Consider the following 26,962-nt stretch of genomic DNA (forward strand, 5'->3'; position numbering starts at 1 on the left):
GAAAAAGGATATCGAAGGCAATTCTAAGCAATATGTGAATTTTATATTTTATAGTTGCATTATTTCCTAAATGTTATTTTAGGAAAGTTTGTAAATCTTTTAGCTCAAACAGAAAGACATTTTATATACACAGATTTGCGAGTACTTAATGTGATATATTTCCATATGGAACTGTGACGAGGTAACATTAAATTTAAATCTTTAAAATTATTACAATCGTATGAAAACAGACAGGGAATTTCATCTGTTTCATTTGGCGACAAGTTCTTCGCCGGCAGGTCTGTTGCAACATCGCTAAACGAATTCATCAGACAACAACTCATTGCAGTTCAGTTTGTCTGTTAAGCGAGAGAAATATTATGATTGGTTGTTTTCTCGCTGTGGAATATTTTCATTGGCAACCGCACTGTTGACAACCGCAGTTGGAATATCAAGGAATCAAGGAAACGTCTGCCTTTTCTAATCAAAATTATTTGATGCTGATTGTTCCTACCTAAATTTTTCTAGCCCTTATTTTTCGACGCAAAATTGGACCTTCTGAGATTTTATACGTTTTTTTCTCAATGCAAAGTAATTTAATGTTTAAAGCTTTTATTTCGGCTTTTTCAAAATGTTTACCGTATTTGATGAAGTTCTCTTTTCGTGATAATTTTAAGTCTTTTGCTGATGTGGAGTTACAGGCGTAATTCTGCCTATGAACTCAGTAATATACACTTCCTTGATCCTTGATATTTTCACAGGACACCCCCGCGGGTGCTTCCTTTCTCGCGTGGTTAACAATCACCAACAGGTACACTATCAAGATATCAAGGAAACTCATTTCTTTTATTTTTAGTTTTAAAATTTATTTGATGATGACTCCCACTTCTAAATTGATTCTAGTACTTAATTTTCCCACTCAATGCTTTAATTAGTAAGACGTTCTGAGTTTTTTTTTCTCAATGCGAAGGCAATTTTCTTTTAAGCTTTTATTTCAGCTTTTCAAAATGTTTACCGTATTAGATGAAACCCTCATTTGATGACAATTTTAATTCGTTGATGATGTGTAAAGACTTCGTGCCTTGATCTCTTTTCATTGGTTCAGAGGGTTAACTATTGGTTTAACTACAGTAGCTTATATATAGCAAACATTTGTGAATCTTGAGGCTCTTTTTGGCATTTTGTGCCCTTTTGGCTTTTTTATGCTTTTCAGTTTTTTCGCTTTCCTGAATCGTTGCTGCTAGTACTATTCTTGCTACTATTATATTGTAGCCGCCGTTTTCGCTGTTGGCTTTTATTCGCCTACTTTTGCAGTTAGCGGAGTAAGGGCTATTAGTTATGGCGTTACTACTGGAGATATTTTACGCACAAAACACCATGGTGATGGCTACTGTTATTTTTCAAATGCGGAAATTTTTAATGTGGGAGAGACCTTTTTCTTTTTCTTCTGAAATACGTTTGACTTTTCATATGCGCTCATTGTCATATGTTTGACTTTTCATATGCTTCCGTATGAGAGATGTTGAATACCGTTACGAAGGCTCTGAAATAACACTCAGTTTAGAGGTCGGTGTGTCATTCTCCCTCCTTTCTGCGTGCCTTCGTGGTGTAGCGGTAGCACACTCGACGCGTATTCGAGAGGTCCAGGTCCGAGTACCGGTGAGGACATTGCTCATTTTTCGTGTTTCCTACTTCAAACACACCTAATGACTATACAGCGGCGCCCGAACTAGATAGGTGGTGGATGATGATTCTTCACCACCAGAATTTGGCAAGTGGGTGCCCTAATCCCCAATCACCCTTTAAAAGGTGGAGTATATAAGGTACCAGAAGTGAAAGCAGCCCGACCCACCTAACCAAACAAATTGGTCTTATGATCATAACAGACCACGTGGAGTGTATAAGATTTTTCTCCCTCCTTTCTGCATGCTTTCGTAGTGTAACAGTAGCACACTTGGCGCGTAAGAATTGTAAGAGCTGGAGGATCCCTTCAGCCCACCTGGACACGAGTATCCCCATAGCTCAAAAGAAGGGGCCCCGTATCTACACAAACGAGGCAGCCAGTAATCCAGCCACCCCCAAACAACAAACAAATATACTAAATTAAAAATAAGTAAGCACATCTAACACAAAATTCCGAGCTAACAAACAAACAAACAAAAATAAAAACAAACCATAAACACAAATTCACAACATAAAACACCACAGATATCTAAAACACATATAAATACAGAATTCAATTTTAACAGAAGATTCCTACAAGCGCCCTCTTTTCATTGATAAACTTCATTAGAGCAATAATATAATCAGTAATGTTAAAAATCTGTCTAATAGGGGCTGTTAAACTACAATCAACCACAAAATTCCTAGTATCACTGTCAATCTGACAACTATTACATAGTTTATTTTCCTGCAGATTAAATCGGTTGAAATAGAACGGAAACCTACCATGTCCAGTTAAATAGCAATTCTCTTCGAACCTGTTACTTCAATATCCATTCATTACCAATAAAGCCCATATGGGCTTTAACCCAATGTAGCTTAATATTTAAATATGAACTAAAAGTTTCTAAATGACTCTTAATTTCGACAATTAATGGATTGAAACTGTCTGGGCGGGAGAGCGCGTGGAGGAGTGACAGGCAGTCAGTGTAAATATTTACAGATATGGTTATAAACAAGGTATTTTTAATCCATAATAAGGCTTGTTTGAACGATTCACTTTCTGCTTAGAAAACTGAATTATACATGTTCAACTTAAAAATTATACAATCCACCTCACTTCCATAATAAAAAACAACAAAGGCAGCTCCTATGCTCCCTCCGACCGCAGAACCATCTGTATAAATATCAAATACATCAACAGTTGGATTACTTTTATCAAAAACAAAACCAAATCTATTGGAAGGATGTATTAAATGAATATTAAATTTTTCAAAAACATTCTTTGTACTTAAATAATCTTCATACATTTTAATTCCATTCATCCAGTTCTGAATAAAAATTTCTCATAATAAAATTCGTATAAAATTGAGAGAGGAGGCAGCCCAGCCAACACAAAGACGGCTTCGGTAGGCACTGTTCTAAAACATCGGGTTAAAGCTAAACCCCAAGCTTTCTGAATACTGTATAACTTCATTCGTAATCTAACCGCCTGGATCCCAAAGGCTCCAATTCCATACATGATGATTGGAAGCACTACATTTAAAATCTTCCTCAGAATGGAGAATTTCAAGGCTAAAATCTCAGCTGAAAAAGTTCTTCCATAATTTAATAAAAGCAGATCAGTTCGTCTTTGTACCAACTTAAAATGTTCTATAAAATTTAATTTATTATCAATCATAACGCCAAGATATTTCATATCATCTACAAATTTGATTCTTTTGACTTGATATTTCAAATTTGGTGGTCTAGTTTTTTAATCTCCTCTGGGAGAAAACAATACACATGTATTTTCAATATTAAATTGTAATTTTTCTTTGTTTAGCCAAGAAAAATTCTGCTTCAGCAAGTTATCCACAATAACGTTCCAGAGCAGAGGAGCACTGCAGGAGCCCTGAGGGCAACCCTTATAAATATTCATTACTAAGTATTTACTCTTACCCTTGAAACAATTAAAAACAATTTTTCTTTACTAAAATAACTTTTAAATAGATAAAACAAATTTCTAGGTATTTTTAAATCAATTAGACCATGCAACAAGGAAGATCAATAAACAGAATCAAATGCAGCCGAAATCTCCAGAGAAATCAAAGCTACGTGTTGTTCACCCCTAAAACGTCCGACATATCCAATAACCCGGTAAAGTGGATCCTCCGTACCTCTTCCAAAGGTAAATCCATATTGAAACTCACTAAGTGGAATTTATTAACCATAAAGCGTAGAATTCTATTAGTTACCAATTTGTCTAGCACCTTACCCAAAATATTCAAAAGTGTAATGGGTCTTTGCTTTCCATTAGGCTTAGGGATCAAAATAATTCAACCAATTTTCCAACAATCTGGAAAAAGAGCAAACTTATGTCAGGCATTATATAGGCAAACAAAAAAAAAACCTGGGTAATAGAAGAATAATCTTTTAATCAAAACAGAATGTATGCGATCCGGACCTGCAGCAGCCATATTCCTCAAACCCAATACAATACTCTTATAACTTCATCATATCGTGAATGGTGAGTCTTCTCACTACATTCTAAACCATCGTCTTCAAAAATATGTATATCTTCTGGTTCATCCAAATCAAGCACCTCTTTAACATACACAGTATTAATATATTGCTCATCATTAAAAAATAATTCTCTTTATATACTCTCTTGGTCTTCCTAATCAAACGTTTATAAATAGCCAATTCTATAGCTACCAGAAATGATGACTAAGAAATCATAAGCATATGCTTGAATTTTTATGCCTGTGTCAAAATCTAAATTTAAAGCTGTATCAGCCAAGATATTCCATAAAGTGGGTTCTAGGTTGGAACCTTGAAGTGCCCTTTTCTGATAAGAATGTGAGATAATTGACTCCATCTCTTTTATATTGTATTTTCCGGTTGCTCAAATAACTTCGAATTATGCGAAAAAGATTTCTCGGACATATGACTTCACTTAACCTTGATAGCAATCTAGGCCACTAAACGTTATTGAACGCAGATGCAACGTCTAAAGAAATAACACAAGTATGAAGATTGTTCATTCTATTGTTATGAATTTCATTAACTAGGTTATTTACTGCATCAATTGTGCTACGACCCGCTGTGAAACCATATTGTTGGTTCTTGAGTATTTTCTTTGCAATCAAAAAATGAGTTAGTCGTCGTTCAATAATCTTATCTAATATCTTTCCCCAAGCCGATAAAAGGCAAATGGGTCTGTAGGCATTGGGATTTGAAACATCCTTCCCTTCTTTCTGAAAAAGGACTAAATTACCAATCTTCCATTTTTTTTGGAAAGTAACCAATTTCTAAACATCTCTTCATAATTCGAGTCATTAGATTTGGAATTAGCAATAAATTCTTCGGGAAGACAATTTTTCGGTTAAAGAAGCTGGTCGTCAAAATTGTTTAATCACTTGTCTTACAACTTCTTCTTCAACTCTAATATAGAGTGGCAGTAGCCCAGCCAATACACTGATTGCATCAGAAGTTGCAGTTCTATACGCTCGAGTGATGTTTAAAGCAAATAAATGGTCTTTGAATTGCTGCGAGATATCTGATTTTGCGGCCCTGCATTGGATAAACTCACACAGCTGCAGCATAGGTGACAATTGTTTCTATGACGTTCGGGAATAGTATTTTGTGAATATGGGGCTGAGATCATTATTTGTGTCCTTGCATTTGCTTCATTTGCTTTGCGATGACTGATGTACGCGGCTTGAAGTCAAGAACGTGAAGTTTCCAGGTCATTTTCTGATCAAAAATGAGACCCAGTTACCTCAGCCCCTTTATTATTTGAATTTTTTTATTGTTGAGTGTTATTCTTGGCCGCCGTACTAACGACCCTCCTTTTTTAGGAACTAACGAAATCTTAGATTTTTCTTCTGTTATGATCAGCTTGACTGATGTGCAGAGCTGACGAAAAAGGGAGCAAGCCTCGTTCAATTTGTCTGTAATTCTGCGCGTGAAGAGCTCTTGGCTATCAATGTTGCGTCATCTGCATAAGCAAACATTTGCATGCGTACAGGCCACTGTGCTGTTAGTACTGTATTAAAGGTTAAATTCCACAAATGGGGACCAGCACCGAATCCTTGTGGGCAGCCCTTAGTCTGTTTGCATACTATGCAACCATTACTGTGAACTACAAGCAACTTGCGGTCAGACAAATAGTGGCACAGAGTCATGTATATATTATCAAAGCATTTGACATCCCGTAGTGCTTTTCTTATCGCAGGCCACCATAAATTGTCAAAAGCACTCCTGAGGTCGATACTAACGAGTATAGTGTAGAATCCATCATTCTTGTTTTCTTAAAATGGCTGATTTCGTACAAAGCGTGTGTGGTTGAAAGGCCCATTCTAAAAACATATTGTCTGGGAATAAGTGCACTGTTACTAAGTAGGTGAAAGTGTAGTCTGTTCATCAGAAGTTTTTCGAAGATTTTACCCACTGCAGATAGGGCGAAAGGAGCTGGGATCCGATGGATCTCGATTCTTCTTCAGAAAAAAAACCACCCGTCCAGACTGAAAGATTTTAGGAAATGTTCCCGTAGCAAGAAGTTTGTTAAAGTAAATGACGAAAAAAGGCGGAGTTGCATTCATGATGTGCTTTACTATTGAGTAATCAACATCGTCTGGCCCAGGTGCTTTCTTCCGAGGTAAACGTTTAAGCACCTGTAGAAGATCTTCTTGTGTGAAATGTAAATCTGGAGGAGCTTCAGTATATATATAGTCGTTTCTTATAAGTGTATGATGGGTTGAGTCTTCATCTATAATATCCTGTTTGAAAATCGTGTCCAAGATATGTTCAATAGTTCTCGCAGTATAATTGGAAGTAGGCTGTAGGAAAGAAGGAACATGAAAATGTGCTGCTTTAAGTATTTCCCCCGTAGCTACCTTATGGTGAATACTATAGACCACTTTATTTTCAGTACAAAATTGCTTCCAGGAATTAATTTTTGCTTCTGTGATCATTCTTTTATATATTTGCGTTCTCTTTGAAAACGATCTAGTGTATCTGTGTGTACATTCAATCTCCTAATCTTGTTTTAATTTCCTACGAAGTGCTCGACATTTACGCTGCTGAGTTCGGAGCGATTCCGTCCACCAGTTAATTGTAGATGATTTTTGTGTTACGTAATAGCAGGGACTCATCATACGCTTACTCTGTTGTGGTCTGTAGTGCATCCGAGAAGGCTTCCAGATCTTCTTGTGATTGAGCCTGCATTAATCTTAGTTCTAGATCTTTAAGTATGTTAAGGATATGTCTAATGAATGAATTGATTTTTCGTCCTGGGAGATTATAGCGTTTGATTATAGGAACTGTCGCGATCTTATCTATTTTAAAAGTAATATACTTATGGTCTGAAAGACTTATTTAATCTTCAACATTCCATTCTTGTTTTAACACTTTCCGGCACGCTATTTTTCAACAAAATAAAGTTGGAATTTCAACAAAATAAAGGTAGGCAGTCTAATCAGGCCTGGAAGAGTACACAGGTAAAATTTTGTGAACATAGCACTTATCGCTTTAATTCTATAGGTATGCCCGAAACGGGCACACTGAATGAATAGAGCTTCGAAAAGAGTGCTGAAACGAGCATTGCTGGGATGCGCGTAAAAGAGTATGAGATTTTGCCTACGATTAAAAAATACTAGATTCTGAATACCGTAGCAGATTTAGCCTTATCAGGGTATGCCATAAATGAAAAACGTAACTTGGGTATATGATAGTTACAGTATTTGAACTTCATATTTACATTTTCGTCTATTTCTTTCATGTTGGTATTTTTCAAAGGAAGTAACACCACCTTTGAAAAAGGAAATCCAACATTGCATGTTTGACACATGTACTGGGATCCGTATCAGATTCACTATCTGAAGGCAATTCGTGTAGCAGTACTTCAGAAATGGTCAGCCTTCTCTGATCCATTTGAAAAATAAATAAAAATCTGAAAAAATAAACTAATATTTTTATCTACAATTAGAAATCATAAACTATAAAATAAAATTAAATAAACGTCTACAACTAAAAACTGTCAAAACGTAGGTCTAACAAAACTTCTTTGAACAAAAGAGAAATAGAAAAAGAGAAGCAATTTCTTAGTTGATAACCAAACCTACCCTCCCTCCCTCCCAAAAAAAGAGGGAAAGGAAAGAAAGAAAAATACGGGAAATTGAACACATATGTGGATCCACCGTTTTGTTGTGAATGAGCTGACCGAGAGCTGCAGAGAAACAAAGACACAGTTGTCAGTCTTTTCCGAGTCTCTCAGTAATCCCACTCTTGGCACAACTGATGTTAGCCATTCGATTTTAGGCAAGATTTCAAGGTGAAAATTTAAAATTAATATAGAATAAGGAGATTATCATACAGCCAAGAAAATAACAGATATTTCTTTTCAAACAATTACTTTTATATCCTAAAAAAAATCTGGAAAATTTCTTTGAAAAATGAGGGTCTTTAAAAACTAAACATTGCTAAAATATATGGACTGGTTTGTGTTGGGCTGCCATCTAGTATAAATAAAGGTTCAAATTTTTCTGTGCGTACAGAAAGAAGTTTTTAGGTGTGCCGGACTGGGCACACCGTGCCGCAAAGGGTTACGTCAACTGCTGGGGTAGTGGTGAATGTAAGATATGGCCATCCATGTGCATAGATACTATCATAGGACGGAGGAGCATCTATAGTGTTCTGGATAACCTAGTTGGTGGTGGAAAGAAAATCTTCCAGTTCACGGCCTTTAACATTTGTCGTGGCATAACCCCGAGCAGTGTTGGGGGAATTATAATCTCCACCTTCTTATGGGGCTGAATATTGAGAGACCATAACTATTGCCATGATTGTACTTCTAGGAGTATGGCGAAATTATCTCTTTCCAAGGAGATGATTGATAGTGCCTAATCTTTATTGCAGAAAATCACAGTAGCTCATGGATGATGTTCAGTGTCTACTTTTTGGAAGATATTTCATTGCAAGGAAAAAGCTATAGCTGCACCATTGAGTATATATGGTTCTTGTGCGAAAATTATGTCGATTCCATCCTCTGCTGCGAGCAGAATTGCCTGATCTGTTGCAGCTTTTGCATGCTGCAAAATGCTGCTTGATTTGTAAACATTTAATTGGTTGAGCTGATGTTATTTGAGATTTGTTGATGTGCACATTAGGATCAGAGTGGAAATTGGTGGAATTTACTGCTAAAAGAGAGCTATTAGCCGCTATTTGCTGACTAGTAATCCGTGTTATTTCTGAGGATGTGGACGGAAGGCTGGTAAAATGGGCAGTCCTGGTGGTATGGGGGATGTTGAAAGTTGTAACTGGTTCCGTAACGGTTGTGGGCATCTCCGCAGTTTGATTTTCGTCTTTCTCGCCTTTTGACTTCTGCCTGTACTTCTGTACGGTTGATGTGTTCTTCGAGTTTGTCGGCATCGTCCGATGTACGGCAAAATACTTCAAGTCCTCCCTGTTAAACCAGTGTTATTCATTCTAATAGGACCGGAGGTTTTTTTAATAGGTTTTTCCCAGCAATTCTTGTCTGAGGTCCGCTGGAGATTTCTTCTCTTTAGGTTTGATGATGAGGCTAGGTTGCCTGAGAACCTCTGCAAAAGTAGGTGGTTGCGGAGTTGGAGTAGGAGTAACAGTCGATGTTACGACGTTGCCTATTGTACTGTAAACTCTATCAGTATTCATAGCAGTGTCCTGAGTGTTAACCTTTTCTGTGTTGATTGCAATATAAACTGCGTCCAAGGGATCTTTAGGAGTACTTTGTACTGCCAGTTCCTTAAAAGCTACTAACGTATTAATAAGACGTTCTCGTAAATCCCGTGGTAAAACGTGCTTGCCACTTCGTATGGATTTTGCAATGGTTACACTTTCGTCGAAAAGAGCGTTAATTTTATCTGCATACGAAAGATCACTTAAAGACACAAGAGATTAAATGTTCAATCTACTAGCGAAAGCAGATGTGTCTAACTCTGGTACTGATATTGTGCATGTAGCGTTCAAATTTTAAAAATTCAGACTTCAAGTGTATTATTAATAATCACAATACTATTAAAAACTATTAGAATTTAGAATAATTGGGAATGATGGGTAACATGAGTAACACAGTAATAAAACGAGAGAAGACGCATGATCTTATGATTATATCTTGAAAATAACAATGAAATGAAGTTCAAAAGCACAAAATCTAAAAATCTTCCAGCGGGCAGAAAAACTCTAGAAAATGGTGCATTCGAAAGCAGATGCGTTGGCAGGTGCAGGCAGAAAAGCTCTAGTAAATGATGCACTCAAAGGCAGGTGCAAGCGGAAATGATGCGAAACAATTTCTAAACCTTATTAGGTTCAACATCACGCAGTGCAAAAACGTTAATTATTTTATCAGTTTCGCTCAAAATCAAAAATACCAAATCACACTAGATGAAGTATCACTTAAATTATACTAAACAAAGTTACAATTCAAATGAACTTTCACAATGAATGTCACAATTCAATGCATAAATTGAAGAGCTTACCACCTTTCATGTAACGTCTATCGACAGGTGGCACACTTGTTGTGCAAACGTAATTGTGTCAAGTAATAACTCCTGTCAAGTAATTGTGGCAAAACCCTTTCCAAAAAATGCGATATTTTTTACCATCCATTTATTAATCACCAATAATATCCTCTCATAGATTCTCGGAAAACCGTTTTCAGGCACTATGTAGGTGCATACTTTGTGGGTTGTCATAGCTCCACACATGAATATTGTGATGACTGAAGATCCTTCCATGACAGAAATAGCTTTATCCGTGTAAAGAATGCAGGATGGAAACGCCGGGCTCTAATTGCCTTTCTCGACGCATCAGCGTACAAATTCCACTCGTCGACGATAATCCTGAGGTTGCAATGACCGGATCCTTTGCAAATGATTTGGAGGTAAACGCTCCTATGTAATGTGAATCCTACCTGGACTGAAATGTTGCAATATCACGAGTAATGGTTCGTGGATGTCTCATATTCACTCAGGTTACGGTGCAATTTTGCAAACATTCGGTAACTCAGTGCACGTCTGTTCAGGTGCAGTGAAATTTGTCATACACAATATGCATGACGGCCATTTCCGTTTTGTAAACTGTTCTATACTCTCCGTGCGCAATCAAAACGTAAAATGACTAATGCTGCTTTCCATTACAACTCTGGAGAACAGCGCCTTCAAACGTGCAAACCTATAGATGGTAAGAACCAGGCATGCAGCGAGAAAACTTCCGGAAACCTTAATCATCGGAAGGTCATGACTTAATTTATAATGACGGTCTTTAAATGTCAATTTGCGGTCACTATGTAGTCATATTTTCCATTCTACTACCTTTACAGGTGGCTGTCGACGGTTTTCCTGCGACAACTGCTATTATCCCTCTACTTCATTAGGACTGCATTTCCGACCGTGCATTGCTATAAGATTCCGAGTCGTCTAGATGTATCCTACCTCTCCTAGAAGTTTGCTTCTCTAGACTAGAAGAGAAACACGCTAATGTGACAATCAAAATCGTAAAAACAACCTTGCATTTAGCGTAATAATAATTTAGCGTAATTATATACGATTTTGATTTACTTCTCTAGTTTTCAGTCACCTTGTACATTTAACTTGCATTAGATTGTATCTGCTCCTAATATTTTCCTAATTAACATGAAAGTTACATACGTTAAACACGACGTAAATTTTCAGTACCGAAAAAATAACTTACGTCTGAATTTTGTTTATAGCACTTCTTAACTTAGGAATGTGTTTCCTCCATTCCATAGTAGAAATTCTCACATGCCTCGCTTATTAGATCTAACGAACAGTGTTTACCAAATATGGAAAAACTAGTGTTCACGTAAGAAAACTAATCTAAAATGCGTTCTCGAAGCTTATTAATTAAATTTGGGAAAGAGACTGCATAAAACCGAAGTATATTTCCAGCGCACTTAGGAAAAATTATTCAGATATTCTATTTCCATATAGTGAGCCGCCTAGCGATATAACTTCGGAAATGCGCGTGCTAAGTTTTCATTATAAACAAATGCTTTATTACTAAGTACACTGCAATAAGAATTTTAGTAGCACCTATTACCTTTTCAAGATGGAGGATTATCGTTTTGGAGATAATTAAACTTTACGATAATTTTGATCATTTTTTATTTTTGGTATGTGATATATTATCAAATAAATGATTATCATGAGCTTTAATTATTGGAAAAGTTTTAAGAATTGTCAAAATCCCTTTAAACACTGTGAATAACTGTTTCTAATCCTGCGAAAATCGTTTGAAATGAATTACAGTATTATACATTAAACGATTTTCATGTATTAAATTAATCCTTCAGATTTCTTTCCTTGGTTTAGCTTAGTAAATTTTTAGCTATTTAAAACAAACATCTAAATCCAGGTACATTAGATCTAACGAACAGTGTTTACCAAATATGGAAAAACTAGTGTTCACGTAAGGAAACTTCGAGGCCTGGCTGAAATTTTCGCAATGCCATTTAGTTCTATTTGGAATGTTATCCGAACAATTCAACCAAATCCCACTCTCTTATCGCTATTCCCATTTTCCTAGTAGGAATCAGTGCTTCAGAGTAAACCTTCAAAGCGTTGTGATATCTGTACGAACATTAAGGTTCTTTCTCCTCAATCCAAACACCTTCATGTTCAAAACTTATAGTTAAGGATGATAAAATCTAACGATTCATTTTGGGGCTTTTCGCAGCTGAGTCCGCGTGTTTCCGATTTCCCATTTGTGGCTGGTGTTTTTATAGCACTTCTTAACTTAGGAATGTGTTTCCTCCATTCCGTAGTAGAAATTCTCACATGTCTCGCTTATTTTGATGCCAAGGAAAAGCATTTTAATATATTGGTAAAAAGTTAAAAATTAGTAAAGATGACAAAGAACCAAATCATCTATTGACATCATTTTAAATATAAATTTGATTTTTGAAAAAAAAAGAAAAGTTTTCTTTTTGAGTACTCTTTAATTACGTTTAGAATTTTTACGCATAATTTGTAACTAATAAGTACCCTTTAGGTACACTTTCAAAGATTACGTTTTTATTTATCCCTTCTATAAAAACAAAAGCAAACACAAAGAAATATTTGCATGTACAGTAAGAGGTAAATGACAATAAATTATGCGTAAACATAAAAGGATTCGTACTTACTGTGTACACTTGGCGTAACATGAGCACAGTGGCTAATATTTTCAAATGAAACCTCTTACCTGTGACTGAGACATATAAAATCATCTTGCTTTAATTAGGAAGGAGAATTACGTTTTCCTGTTATTCCTATTTCATATAAAATATTAACTTACCATTTTGACCAAATAAGGTTGTATCCTTCTAAAATACTACTAAAATTACATACACATTTAAAACGTATAGCTATATTATGAAAAGAAGATAATAACTACAAATATTATTCTTTAATTTTAAAGCAAATTGATTTATATCTTTTTCTTGAAATATATCATTCTTTCGTCAATTGTCCAAGTTTTATAATATAAAGGAAACATCACTGTTCGTTGGCTGTGAAACAAGCGGCAGTAACTTTCATACGGTACTGGATGGCGTCCATTAAAGCAATGCAGTTAAGTATATTGCAAGTTCACTTAACTAGATATTCGGTTTTAGGTGAAAATCGAACTTTCAGTACATTAAAAAGATCATCGGATCGCCTGATCTAATATGACGCGGTCAGACATGGACATTCTCTTATTAGTTGTTAATATTTAATACAGAAAAAAGAATATTCTGCAACTAATATTTGAAGGAAAATGATTTTATTAAATGAAATAATTTTTTAAAGTAAATTTTGATTTGTCTGAATACCTGCTGTACAATATAAAATTTTTAAATAATTTGAATTTAAGCACTATGCAGAATCATTAAGCTAAACTGTGCTACTCTAAGATTCTATAACTTCTTCCTAGATTATACAGTCTGTTTTAATTGATAAGGCGATTCAATTAAAATGCTTATTTATATGTTTCAGCGCATATATCATTTTTATTCAAATTTTGTTTAAAATTAAGCTTATATTTCGTATGTTTCAATTTAATATAAATATTTATATACATTAAATCAAATAGAAAATAATATAGCGATTTCTATCAAAATATCATTTACACTCATTATCGTTATAAAATTTATATTAAATATAAAACCTAAATCTCTTGTAAATTATCAAATTTTTAAGAAAAATGTTTAAATTACACGTTGGTTTATACTTACATTGCTTTATGATAATCAGATATAATATATACATCTATGGGGAGTTTATTTCATTTAACTGATTATATCAGGGAGAAGAAAATAAAAAATTAAGACAAGTAAGCTCAAATATGCAACACCTACAAAGCTCTAAAATATGAAATATAAAAAATCACTGACCCCACTGCACTCTTTCAGACATACGTTGACTGTTCCGACGAACAAGACGTAATTCGTGTCAGGAAACTTGAAAGCTCTAAATTTTGAGTATAAAGTCTTTCCACCGTCAGGAGTTTCAAAGTTACCAAATATATAGGGGTCTATTGAACATCTGAAAATGAAATATAAACTAGAATCAAAACTAAATTCATGTAGCAGTTAAGTTTTATTATTAGATATTATTCCTAAATTAAATGACTTGCATATGAGAAATGACTGATTTGGAAAAAAGATCTCATTTCGACAAGTACAGTACTCACCAAACCGGCAACCAAGTTATTATTGCACAAATTACAGTTTATGAAATAAAAATAAATAATACATGCAACCTGGAAAAGTTAAAGTCCTTCTTCCAGTGATGTTAGCAACTGAAAATGTTAAACTGAATTTTGTACTTACGTGTATTTTATGTATATTAAGATATGTAGGCTACAGACAGGAAATAAAAATGCATAATAAATACTGCAGCATTCGCTATACCTTATATACGTCAGTGATGGATTCCGGAGAATGTGCATAATGCACGGCAGTAAAATAAATATATATTATTAGATTATGAATAATACAGTTATAAATGATTTACCATACTGATACATCCAATGATGAAGAATGGCTTTATAAAAAAATGCTACAACACGATGCAGTTCATTAACCGTTATGTTTCAGTTTGGAACTAATATGGAATTTGAATTTTTAATAATAGATTCTTCTGTTGATAAAACATGAAATTTGCTTGGAAAGGATAATATGCACTAATATCAACAGCATGATTTACTATGACTAATTACAAACTTCATGAGCAAAGGGACAAATTCTTGCCAAATCCAAGAATGATTTTTTATTTCAAATCAAGAGACTATTTTTGCTGCGATATCAAACTATTTACTTGTTTGTATTGTGTAATTCTGCTCTCAGCGGCAGCAAAGAACACAAACAGATTGAACTACTTGAAAAATTCTAAAAGCAACTGTATAATAAATAAATTTCTTATTACATTGTGGAAATGAAATTGACGGAAATGAAAATGTGGAAATGAAAATGAAATTAAATATACGGGGAATTTAGAAACCATGCTGAACTTGTTTTATAAACTTCGTTCACCGTCTTTATTACTTTCCTGGTACAGAAATGCATTTTACGTGTATTGTTGCGTTTCTAAATCAGTTTTGTACTATAGTCTTACACACATTACCAAATTCTTTAATTATTTTTAAATGTTATACTCTGATGTGCTCAAAGAATCAATAATTTTATTTATACTTTAATCATATAGCCTCTGAAATGTTTTGAAATGTTTTAAATCGTGAATCTCTGAAATGTTTTAAATCGTATTTCACTAAGTAACGCATTAGCGTTAAATCTGCGATGAAAATATATGTACACAATTCGTAATTACATTTTAAATTTTGTCTAATTGTACTTAGATAACATAAAGAAAACATGAGCCATTTGCTCCCAGAAAGCTATCCAGAAAAATCAACTTTTCGTAAGCTAAAACTCGTTTTTTCTATCACTACTAGCCAACAGACTTGGAACATTATTAATCATGGGAAATTCCATCACGTCCTATATGTTGTGTAGCTGCCAGACATTTTTATGTCTGGCTTAATACTGCTTTGGAAGTGTACTGTGTAAAATTATAATTTTAAAGCATTTTGAAGTACACTGCTTTTTCTATCATTCTTGAATTTAGTTTCTTTCTTCCATACCATTTAATAACAAATAATTTGATATTTAATTAAAGCAAAGCAAGAAGGTTTAACTGTAATGTCCTTAAAACCTCAAATAGAAATGGTTTGAAGAAAGCATTTTCTTTTATCAAAGCTTTAAAAAAGAATACAAAATCCATGCATTACTTACCTACTCAAACTTCGTTGCGCTGGATCAGTCATAGACATGTGCCAATCTAATTTTACTGTTTTCCTATCTATAGTTTTAAAGACACGTATACAACTAAGGATGTCAAAACGATATAACGCAATATGTGGTGTCAAGCTTAACCTTGCATTATATGGCCACTCATTATGAAACGGAAGTTAAGGATTCATCAGGTTAAAAAATCGAATATTTATAAAGATAAGAAAACATATAGCTATATATTCCATAGTGATTTCAAAAACACTTTTAAACATTCCAGTCAAACTATGCAAATAAAAGCAACAAACAAACTAGAAAAAGCCAGAAATACAGTACATAACACAAAGTAAATACACAATGTCTTATGTGTCAACCAAAATCATATCATATATGTATGTTCTTTAAAATTAATTTAAAATCAAATTTCTGAAATTTTCAGGTTTCATTTAATCTTTATTTAATTTTTTTTTTAAATTGAACCTTTAGTATTTGAAAAATTTTACGAGTTTAAATAGAATCGAGATTTTGAATTCCAAGACTCAAAATCCTCTCATAATTCCAACGCCTTGTTAATTTAAAGTTAATGTATTAGGATATACTCTCTTGGGGCTAAATAAAATTCGTTATTTAATGACAATTTATTTTATTACATATTCTTTTGCTTCAGTATTGGAATACATGCACATGTATCCAATTATTCAGTTATATAACTATTACTTAATTTTTGAAAAACTAAAAACTCTAAAATAATGTAAAATTCGCAAATGTGAAAAAGTCCCTAAACGTTCCCCTAAATTTTTGCAGCAAATAATATCAAGAACTAGTATAACTACAAAAATAAATATAGAGATAAATATTTTTGGAAAAGGTTCTCTTTCAATATTTAATAAGAGAGACTTTTAATATTGCAATTTCTGTTTTTTATTCAATGCGTGACGTCTTTCGTCTAAATCAAAATTAAAAAATGCATTGCTTTCTGTCAGAAAAAAGCACCTCGCAAGCTTTGAAATCCTTTTTATAGTATATATCTGTATTTTGAACTCCCGCCCAGTTCAATGAAGATTACTGCGGAATTATTTCTAGTATGATAAAACTATACACTTTAACATTTTCGGTATGCAATTAGCAACCTGAATGTAACAAAATATATGTGTGCAAAAAACAAGTGTATTTTCAAAATCAGATTTCATACTGGAGCTCACTATTTATTCTTCGATGTGACCATTTCTCATTTCTTGCATGCAAAAAACGTTTTTGGAAATTATTAAGAAATTTTTCGGATTTATTCTCTGAGAAGCCAGAACTCACGCATGTTGTTCAGCATGAAATAGAACTAAAGAATAACGAACCGGTTAAAACGAAACCATACAAACACGATCGCGTGAAGTATGAGATAATTAAAGACCATGCTCATTCAGGACATGCTCAAAAATAAGATAATCAAGCCTATCAGTAGCGCGTACGCTAGTCTGGCAATAAAAGAATGATTTGCCTCCTACGAATTTCAAATCATGGGGATTTGCCATTGACTATAGAAAGCTAAATAGTTTATCTAAATATACCGATTACCCACTACCTATAATCGAAGAAATAAGAAATCCCGATTACCCACTACCTATAATCGAAGAAATAATAAGAAAGATTAAATCAACTAAATTTATGATCATACTCTTCACCTCAAGGTACTTTCAGATAGCTATGAAACCGAGGATGTACCAAAGACTGCCTTTATCTTGCTGATGTGGGTCGATTATACTGCGGGAAAAATTTGTTTACGCAGTTAATCAGATGGGTCTTAAAATAACAAGAATACAATTTAATAATTAAACATACGCTCGGAAAAGACAATGTTGTGGCCGATGCTTTACCGCGAATAAAATTAGACGAAGAGGGAAAAGAAACAAAATGCCCTTTGCTAACTTCGAAAATCTTGGACTCCCGTTACACTATTATTCCTGAATTACAAACTGAACAGAATTTAGACATATTTATGCATACTTGCATGACCCTGGAAATTTTGAACACCCGGATATAGTGGCCATTAGAAATAGACAAAAATATTATGAAATAATTGAAAAAAATCTTATTTTATACTGAAACAACAAATGAAAATAGTGATTTACGACTGGTTATCCCAGCCAGTTTGCGGGTTAGCATTTTGCGAGAATTACTTGATGCACCTACTTAATTCCATCTTGGCATTAGAAAAACAATGCAGAGAGTACGCGAGGAGGTCTTTTTTCCCCAACTTCAAAAGTTTGTTACGGAATATATCAGGTCTTGCCATAGGTGCCAATTAGTTAACAATATAAATTTTAGCCGGGCTATGTATCTAAATAACATAGGATACGGAAACGTTTTCAAATAAACTAATAGGAATAAATTTGTTAAGCTAATTCAAAGTAATAAAAATAGATACTTATTTGCTGTTATCGATCATTTTTCGAAGTGCGTAGAAATAACCCCCCTTAAAACAGCCTCTGCTCAAGCTGCATCATTTTTCTAAATAATTATATCTTAAAATATGATGAACCACTTACGGTAATATCAGATTACGATCCCCAGTTTATTAGTCAAATTTCTCGAAGATCTGTGCATGTGTAGGGCTTGGCATCCGCCACTTAAAGATGGTTGTTTATCGACCACAATCTAACACCATGGAATGCGTAAATAGCAATATTGTAAAAATACTAACTAATTATGTAAAAACTTACTACCGACGCTGGAAACATTGCTTCAACTAATTGGTTAAGAACGGCTAAACACAATACTACTGGAAGAACACCATCCGAAATATTTTGGGGAGGGGAAAAAATTACCCCTTTGGACAAATTGTTGTTTATGCAGAAAAGAGAGGCAGAATTTATAAATGAACTGACATTCAAAAAATTATTAACCCTCTCTCTGCGTACTTTTTTATCAAAATAGGTTCAAAAATTACGTATTTTTTATTACATATTTCAAATCTTCATGTATATATAATTTCATATATTTTCATATCATATCTCAAATCACATATTGAGTTTAACAATACAAAAATTTTTAGTATAAGAGTTTTTTTTCCCAATATAGAATTAGATCATAGAAAAATGTTGTCAGAATACTGAAATTGAAGAATAATGATATAAAAGGAAAATTTTGAAATTAATATTGCTTAAATTATGATTTATTTTATAAAATACAAAGGTAAACATATATACTAATGAAAATATTTGCATAAAATAATATTTTGCACATCAATTTTGCACTACTGTCGAACGTTTTCAATAGAAACTGAATTTTCAGATTTATCACTATCTTCAGAGGAATCCGAGAAATTATCAGTTTCGCTATAACTATCTTCAATATACTTGAAATCAAAGTCAGAACTACTATCAGTGTCGGAAATATCGTCAGGAATATAGGTTATATCACTCGCGAAACGCTTCCTGCCAGACATCTCTGAGCTCTGAAAAGCGCGAGCAAAATGCTATATTACGTATTCTTGTATGTTTGGCAGAAATGTGGACAACTAATGGCATCTATTATTCTACATCTAAATAAACAATGAAACGTCACAGAAAAGCCGAAAGCAAACCTTGAACGAGGAAAGAACGGGTTGCACAGTTAAATAAAGGGCAAAAATTCATCCCCGTGGAAATCGCGGGTTGCGCAAATTTTGCTACTTTTACGTTGCCCAACGAAATCGCGGGATACGCAGCGAGAGGGTTAATGGAGCAGTAAGAAATTCGAATATTGCAAGAGCGAAAGAAAAAGTATACTATGATAGAAAAAGAAAGGACTTCGACTTTAAAGCCAGGGATAAAATACTGAAATTTAAAATATTTATTGTCTAGCGTCCCACAACGAAATCCCAGATTCGAAGGGCCTTTTATAATACAAAGAATTTTTGGAACTGTATGTTACTTAAAAGGAGATAACGGGGTCACTATTACTGCTAAGGTGGATCAAGTTAAAGAATATTCTGACCACGCTAATATGCCCGTTTTCCAAGATATTTTGCGGAAATCACCTTCTGGCAGAAAGGAAGCATCAGCACCGAGCACAGGAGATGGACCTTCCACTTGAAGAATTGTAATTCCAGAAAAGAAAAGGAAAGAGCCCAGACTGTTGGATCCGGAACGTAAAAGACGTCGACATGAAGAGAAAAATTGTATCATCAAGGGATAACATGGACTAACACAAAAGATTAGCGAGTCGGCGAAAACGGATGGCCGACAGAGATCAGCAACGAGATTTAGCGAGCGACGGACCGACAAACAACTCCAGCTAAGAAATCAGCGATCTAGATTCCAAGTGCCCAGGAACGACATCAGTAAGCGCATTTTCCACACGGAAAACGGACATGCGAGGAAGAACTTTGAAACAGCTCCACGTGTGGTTCAACACCAAGAGAAGGTAGCCTGAAAGAGAAGAGCCTTCAGGAAAAGAAAGCAGCCCATCGACGACGGGGGGAAACGGGGTTCCACAGCAGCGGGTGGGAATTAAACGAATCCACCAAGTCCTTTACTGGGAAGACTTTGCAAAGAAAAGACTGAGGGACTTCGCAAATCGATAGATAAGTCCAAACTATTCTATTTAGGTTTAAAAGCTAGCGCGAAGTTATTTGAAAACATTTATTTTAGTTGTTGCCTCGATAGAGGACAATTTTATTTTGATTAAGCAAGAAGCTTTTTATTTTATTTTTGCATTAAGCAAGAAACTTTCTGTTTTTGTATTAAGCAAGAAACTGTACGGAATTCTAGCAAGTTATTTTGGGGTAAATAAGAACGAGATGTTCTCTTTAGTCTCACAGAGTGAGTTAAAAAATGTTTGCATGATTTTAGTTCAGTGAAGCAACTTCATTACTCGTTAATCCAGAAATTTTGTTTTGGGTGTAATTAATTTGAAATTGTTTCCAGCTAAGACTAAGAAATTGTATATCTAATTTGTTTGTATATTGTATATCTTTCAGCTAAAGAAATTGTATATCTAAAATTTTTGTGAACTGTGTTAAAAAAAAGTGTTTTGCATGCTTGTAAACGCAAATAAATGTGTATGAATGAAAGACTTAAGCTGATAACAGAATGTACATTAAAAGTAAAAACTAGCTTGAGAATGAATGAAATTAATGTTAGGTTCTCCAGCCATCACTAACTTAATTTTCACTAGAAGTAGCACCTCAGAGCTGAAAATCAAACGTAGGATGTATTTCTGAGATCTGTCTGAGGTCTATTTATATTTTGCTAAATACTAAGCATTAAATTTTGATTCAAAAAGCATTTTCGTTTAAAATTAATTTAGAAGAAATTAAAGATTTTTTAAAAAATATCTTAAAAGAAATTTTTTCAGATGAAAATAAAGAAGCTACATTTTTATGACTCTACCGTCCCATGCAATGACGCTTATCCAGTCCCATGCAATGACACTTAATACGCTTATCCAGAACGAGCATAAATAGCATACATAATGGTTGAAAGTCTAAAGTATCTCAACAGAATGCTCGAGTTTTCATGCCTCTTTAATTCAAAGCAACTGTTGATTTTTTTTTGTTAGGTACATTGCTCCGCCATTAGACCACATGGAAAGATTGGGATGAACTGCGAAGGATATTTTTCGTTTCCATTTTGCACATGAGGAAAACCATGAAAATGCCCATACAGACAGCCCATTCGCCGGGACTCTAACCCTGGACCGACCTACAAGTGTTAAATAGCTTTTACCGCTCAGCCGCTGTTGGGCCAAGTTTATTCGCTAGTAGTTTGAAATCAAGTAGCAAACTCGACACTTTTCAAATATTTTCTTAATTCAGCCAAAAATTATGGTCAATAGTATGGTATAACTTAAAAACAGATGATCTTACTCACCCGTTCATGACGATTATTTCATCATGTTCTACAGTTCCATCGGTTACTTTCAGGTAGCTTGCTAGAAGACCATACGTGGCTAAATTAAAAATAAAATTCATTTACCTTGTTAGACACAGATATAACTTTTAAACAGTGTACATTTTTAATTGAAACTTTTCCAAGTAATTAAATTAAAAAGAGAATAAAAAAGAAAGAAAATAAATTTTTAAAACAAATTAGAATGTTTTTTTTACATACGCTCGAACGTTTCTTACAAACAATTCAAGACTGTTAGTATAAATAAAATATTATAATCAAAATGCAGTAAAATGAAACGCAGGTAAAATGCCTTAATACGCTTATGTTACATTAGTAAAGGCGAATAGAAAAAAACCTATTTAATATGCTAATAATATTCTAATAATTTGGAAGAATCATGTGGCTTGAAATCCCTGCCTTAAGAATATGTTATTTTGCAGTAAATTCGGAAAACAAAATAGGTAGAAATGTCCTTCCAGAAGTACTGATCCTAGACATACTTCCAATTACACTGGAATTTCATATAAAGATTGTTAATACAGTGAAAGAGAGAGCTATAACATCAGAAAATCTTACTTATAGTGCTCCAAAAGGACGGTTGGTAATACTTTTATGCGAAAGAGTCTTAATCTTCACGTGATAAAGCGGCGGGGGGTATTACAGAACGAATTCACACTTAATCAGTTTTCAGTGATAATTTCCGAATAGGTACTGGCAGTTTTATCAAATATTTGCTAGAAATTGAAATTCAAAACTTGTCAATTTTAAGGGTTATTGATTTCGTACAGAATAAAACAGCATTTGATATTTAAATTTACAGCTGGTTACATGAAGCTATTACCTATTCGTATACTTTTTAAAATTTTGCTTATAAAAGTAGGATGGTCTTGTATTTAACTCCAGAATACTGGGTAAAATAATCGAAATAATTCACTAATTGAAATCTTTGGTCTTTAAAGCCCGTATGAAATGTTAGATTTTATGTTTGCAAGCCGGATATGCTGAGATAAAAGCCGGATATGATAGGATGAATGCTGGACAGGAAGAGATAAAAGCTGAATATGAAGAGATGAGAGCTGAAATCAAAGCCGGACTGAAAGAGATGAAAGTCGGGCTGGAAGAGAAGAAAGCCCGACGAGAAGAAATAAATGTCGGGTAAGAAAAGGTGCGAGGGCAACTCCGAAAGTGGAGCTTGTAAAAGAAACTGGAGCTATAAAAGACCACGTGGAAATGAGAGAAATGTCATCTGAAGAATCAAAAGATGAAGAAAAGAAGAAAATAGCTAATGAACTATCTGAGAAACATCCAGAAATGAAGGATGAAATATCTAACGAGATTAATGACAGAGCTCGAAAAGATGAAGAAATAAAAGACAGGAAAGAAGCTTTTGATTCTCACGTGCTTGAAGTAGAGATAGAAGAAAGTGAAAATGCGACTGTCAAGTTCGTAGAAACTGATAGTGAAGTTATGAAAACGCAGTCAGCAAGTGTTGAACCATCTGAAAGTGAATGTGATGCAGAGATGAGAGAAGCTGATGTACAGCTTAAACAGTGTGCTCTAGTATTGCAAGAAAATCCACACGACAAGGACTTGATTCTTAACCTGGATACTTCGGCTAGTAAAGGATCGGATTCTTTTCGCGATTCTGGTGCAAACAGCGGAGCTGGCTTTCAGGAAATAGAGGTAAATAAGCATGTGCCATCTGTTAAAGATACCGAGGTGAACTATACGCATGCTACGAATGATTTACAGAGTTGTGAACGAACTGTTTTAGATTTTCCTGTGGAAGAAAAGTCTGAAAGAACTGAATCTCCAGACTGTGATATGCAAAACAGAAATACATCTGCGAACTGCAGTGGAAAAGTATTTGACCCGGGTAAAAATTAATGTAAAGACTGAGACTGAATTTCATTATGAAATTAAATTTGTAAAATTTTAAATTGTTATCTTTAATTTGTGTATATAACTTGAACATAGTGTAAATATTTGTTTCTTTAGTTATGTTATCTGTATGTTTTAAAGCGATTGGATTGTATCGAATTTGGCTCATTTCGTTGTCATTAAATAATTGAGCCATTTTTATGGCACATTTTTAAATGAATTCTCCATCCAAAAATGGCTTCTTTGCCTTTGCTATTTTTAAACAAACTTCAAACTATGCAGCTACAGATGCTTCTTGAAATTTCGGTTCTTGATTAAAATAAATCGTTTGATGATCCAGCTGCTTTTCCATTTTTTCACTAGTGGTATTTTCATGTCTCGCGGGTACGAATGATACTTTTTATCATGCATGGAAAGATAATGGCGCATCAAGTTACATTCTTTACACACAGCTATGATTCATAAACATTCCAAACACTGTGGTTTACCATTCTTGTTCAGAATAAATAAATAATTTATCTTCCAGCGATCTTGAAATTCTCGATTTTCGAGGTCTATTTTTCTTTTATTAGTAGCATTCATATTCAATAATTATTTTAATTAATAAATAAATATTTAATTTCATATTTATTTATTAATTTTTTCGAATTAGCGAAGGAGCGAAAGATTCGATTATCTACTACTTTACTTTTCCAAGATTCAATCTTCGGATTTATTGCTAGTGGATTTGTTGAAACTGAAAATTCACATCAATATTGTGGGATAATCTTCCAGTCGGAAAGTCTAGAAGAATGTGTACATAAATTTTGGCAAATCGAAGAAATAGCCAACGAACCCCTTAAAAGCGAAGAAGAGGAGTTTTGCGAATTGCATTATCAGAGACACATAGGAGAAGTGAGAGTGGGCGTTTCATCGTAGAGATGCCTATTCGAGAAGAAGCACTTCATCATTTAAGTGATTCAAGAAACATTGCTAATAAACGTCTTAATCAGACCATTAAAAGATTAAGTAAAAACCCAAACCTAAAAAGGCTTTATACCGATTTTATCGATGATTAGGAAAGATTAAATCACATGGGAAGGGTTGAAGAAGAAAATCCTCCAGCCCTTACTTTCTACATTCCTCACCATGAAATTAACAAACCTGAAAATTCATCTACGAAATTGCGCATTGTGTTTAATGCATCAGCTGCTAGTATTACAGGATTGAGTCTGAACGACATTTTACTCTCAGGAGAGGTTAAAGAAAATATTTGTGATTTGATTGTTCGATTTCGTAAACAAAATATAGCACTGGTCCCAGAGATTAAACAAATGTTTAGACAGATTTTAATCGATTCATCGCAAAGGAATCTTCTACGTATCTTATGGAAAGAGCATGAAGACGACTCATCTATTATTTTTAGATTGAATACTGTAACTTATGTGACTAAATGTGCTCCATTTCTAGATATAAGAACTCTAAAACAGTTAGCTTTGGATGAACAGCAGAAATACCCTTTAGCTTCTGAAGTGATTCTTTCTGACGTCTATATGTACGACATAGTTACAGAAGCCTCTGATTTTGAGTCTGCTATTTAACTAAAGATTAAACTAATAAAGATATTCGAAAGCTGTGGAATGACTTTACACAAATGGTACTCTAACTCTAAGAGTGTATTACACACTTTTGTATCTAAGGAAGAGTTTCACTTTGATTCCAGTGAATTTACGAAAACTCTTGGCATAATTTGGCAACCGGAATCCGACATCTTTACTTTTAAAGTCGCTTTCCAAGGCAAGTCATCTTTTACGAAAAGAGATGTCCTTTCAGTCATTGCACGAATCCTATTGGCTTTATCGGGCCAGTCATCTGTAAAGCAAAAATATTCCTTCGGAAACTATGATCTTTAAAACTGAACTGGGACGATGAATTACCTGAACCATTTGCCAGTGAATGGAATCGTTTCATTTTAAAGTTAAAGGAATTGGAAAATCTTAAGATAGGAAGATATGCTCTGCATTCTACAACCGATAAAGTGGCAATCGTAGGTTTCTCCGATGCTCCAGCATTTGCGTATGAAGCAGTGGTCTACCTAAATGCCATTCAAGGTAACCCTTGTTTAAAGTTACCGGCAAGCAGATCTCGAGTAGCCCTTAAGGACTCTATCTTTACCACGCTTAGAACTCTCGGCTTGTCTTCTACTTGCTAAGCTTGTTAAAAAAGTTCTGACTTCGCTAAATATAGACATTGAAAAGGTAACATTATATTCGGACTCGACAATAGCATTAGCGTGGATAAACGCTTCGCCACATCAACTCAAAACCTTTGTTGGGAATCGTGTTGCGAAAATTCAGTCCTTATCAGAAAACTTTGAGTGGAAACATATCCGTTCTAAGGAGAATCCTGATGATTTGGTTTCTCGTGGAGTCGAACCTAGCGAACTTTTATCTTCAGAATTATGGTTCAATGGATCTTCTAATCTTGGCATGAATGTTATAGAAAAGGCTAGTTTGGATGTTAAGGATTATGAACTTTACGAATGCGAATTGAAAAAATTTCCCAATTTTTCTCTTAGTGTTACTTCTAGTGCTTATTTTATTAACTATTTTTTCTTTAAGTAATAGTTTTGTTAAACTAATTCGTATTCTTAGTTTTATTTATAGGTTTATTTCCAACTGTTATGTCGTGGAGCAAAAACAATTTTACTTTACACCTGACTGCCACTGGCTCCGACATAGCAATGTGAATACTCTACATCTAAAATTTTAAAACACCATTCCATAATTTTAAATGTTTATTTAATAGAATTCTATTCATATATTTGCAAGTTATACATTATAAACACAATAAAATAAATTTGAACTTATCTGCACCAGCGTGAATAAGCCTGGCATAATATTCTGAACTCAACGCAATTTTAGGGGGGAAAATACCGCAAATTCAAACACAAGGTTTCATCCTTTCCAACGCAGCTAATTTTCTAAATATATTTTAATAATATCTGCAGCGGGACAGCGGATTCATTTCATTCATCCAAAACTCAAATGTTTTAACGCAATAGTATCGCAAAGGAAACATCGACTCAAAATCAAAATATTAAAATCTATAGAATATCATCCGCTGTTGCCATTCCAGCACTGCCAAGTTTTTCTTCCTGCAGCTGTTGCCAGACTTATCCTCGCTGTATGATGAGAGGTACAACATCCTCCCACCCTGATTTTCTCAAAATCAGACATTGCACAAAGTTTTCTAACATTACGAATAAAACAAACAGTACTATGTATTAGTTTAGAAAACACAT

The 26,962-nt window shown here is 34.2% G+C and overlaps 1 protein-coding gene across 1 annotated transcript in view; it reads right to left on the reverse strand.

Moving 5' to 3' along the window:
• Positions 1–26,962, reverse strand: part of LOC118187953 (uncharacterized) — a 562,718-nt gene that overhangs the window by 25,717 nt on the left and 510,039 nt on the right. Inside the window, exons 6-7 of the mRNA XM_085807592.1 lie at positions 21,778–21,856; positions 14,036–14,186 (exon numbers count right to left, since the gene is read on the reverse strand). Of these exons, the coding sequence (XP_085663718.1) occupies positions 14,036–14,186; positions 21,778–21,856 (230 nt within the window). The remainder of the gene's footprint in view (positions 1–14,035; positions 14,187–21,777; positions 21,857–26,962) is intronic.

Source organism: Stegodyphus dumicola, chromosome X1, assembly GCF_044657685.1.
Source record: "Stegodyphus dumicola isolate Sdum_Otavi_A_Nest chromosome X1, ASM4465768v1".
Taxonomy (NCBI): domain Eukaryota; kingdom Metazoa; phylum Arthropoda; class Arachnida; order Araneae; family Eresidae; genus Stegodyphus; species Stegodyphus dumicola.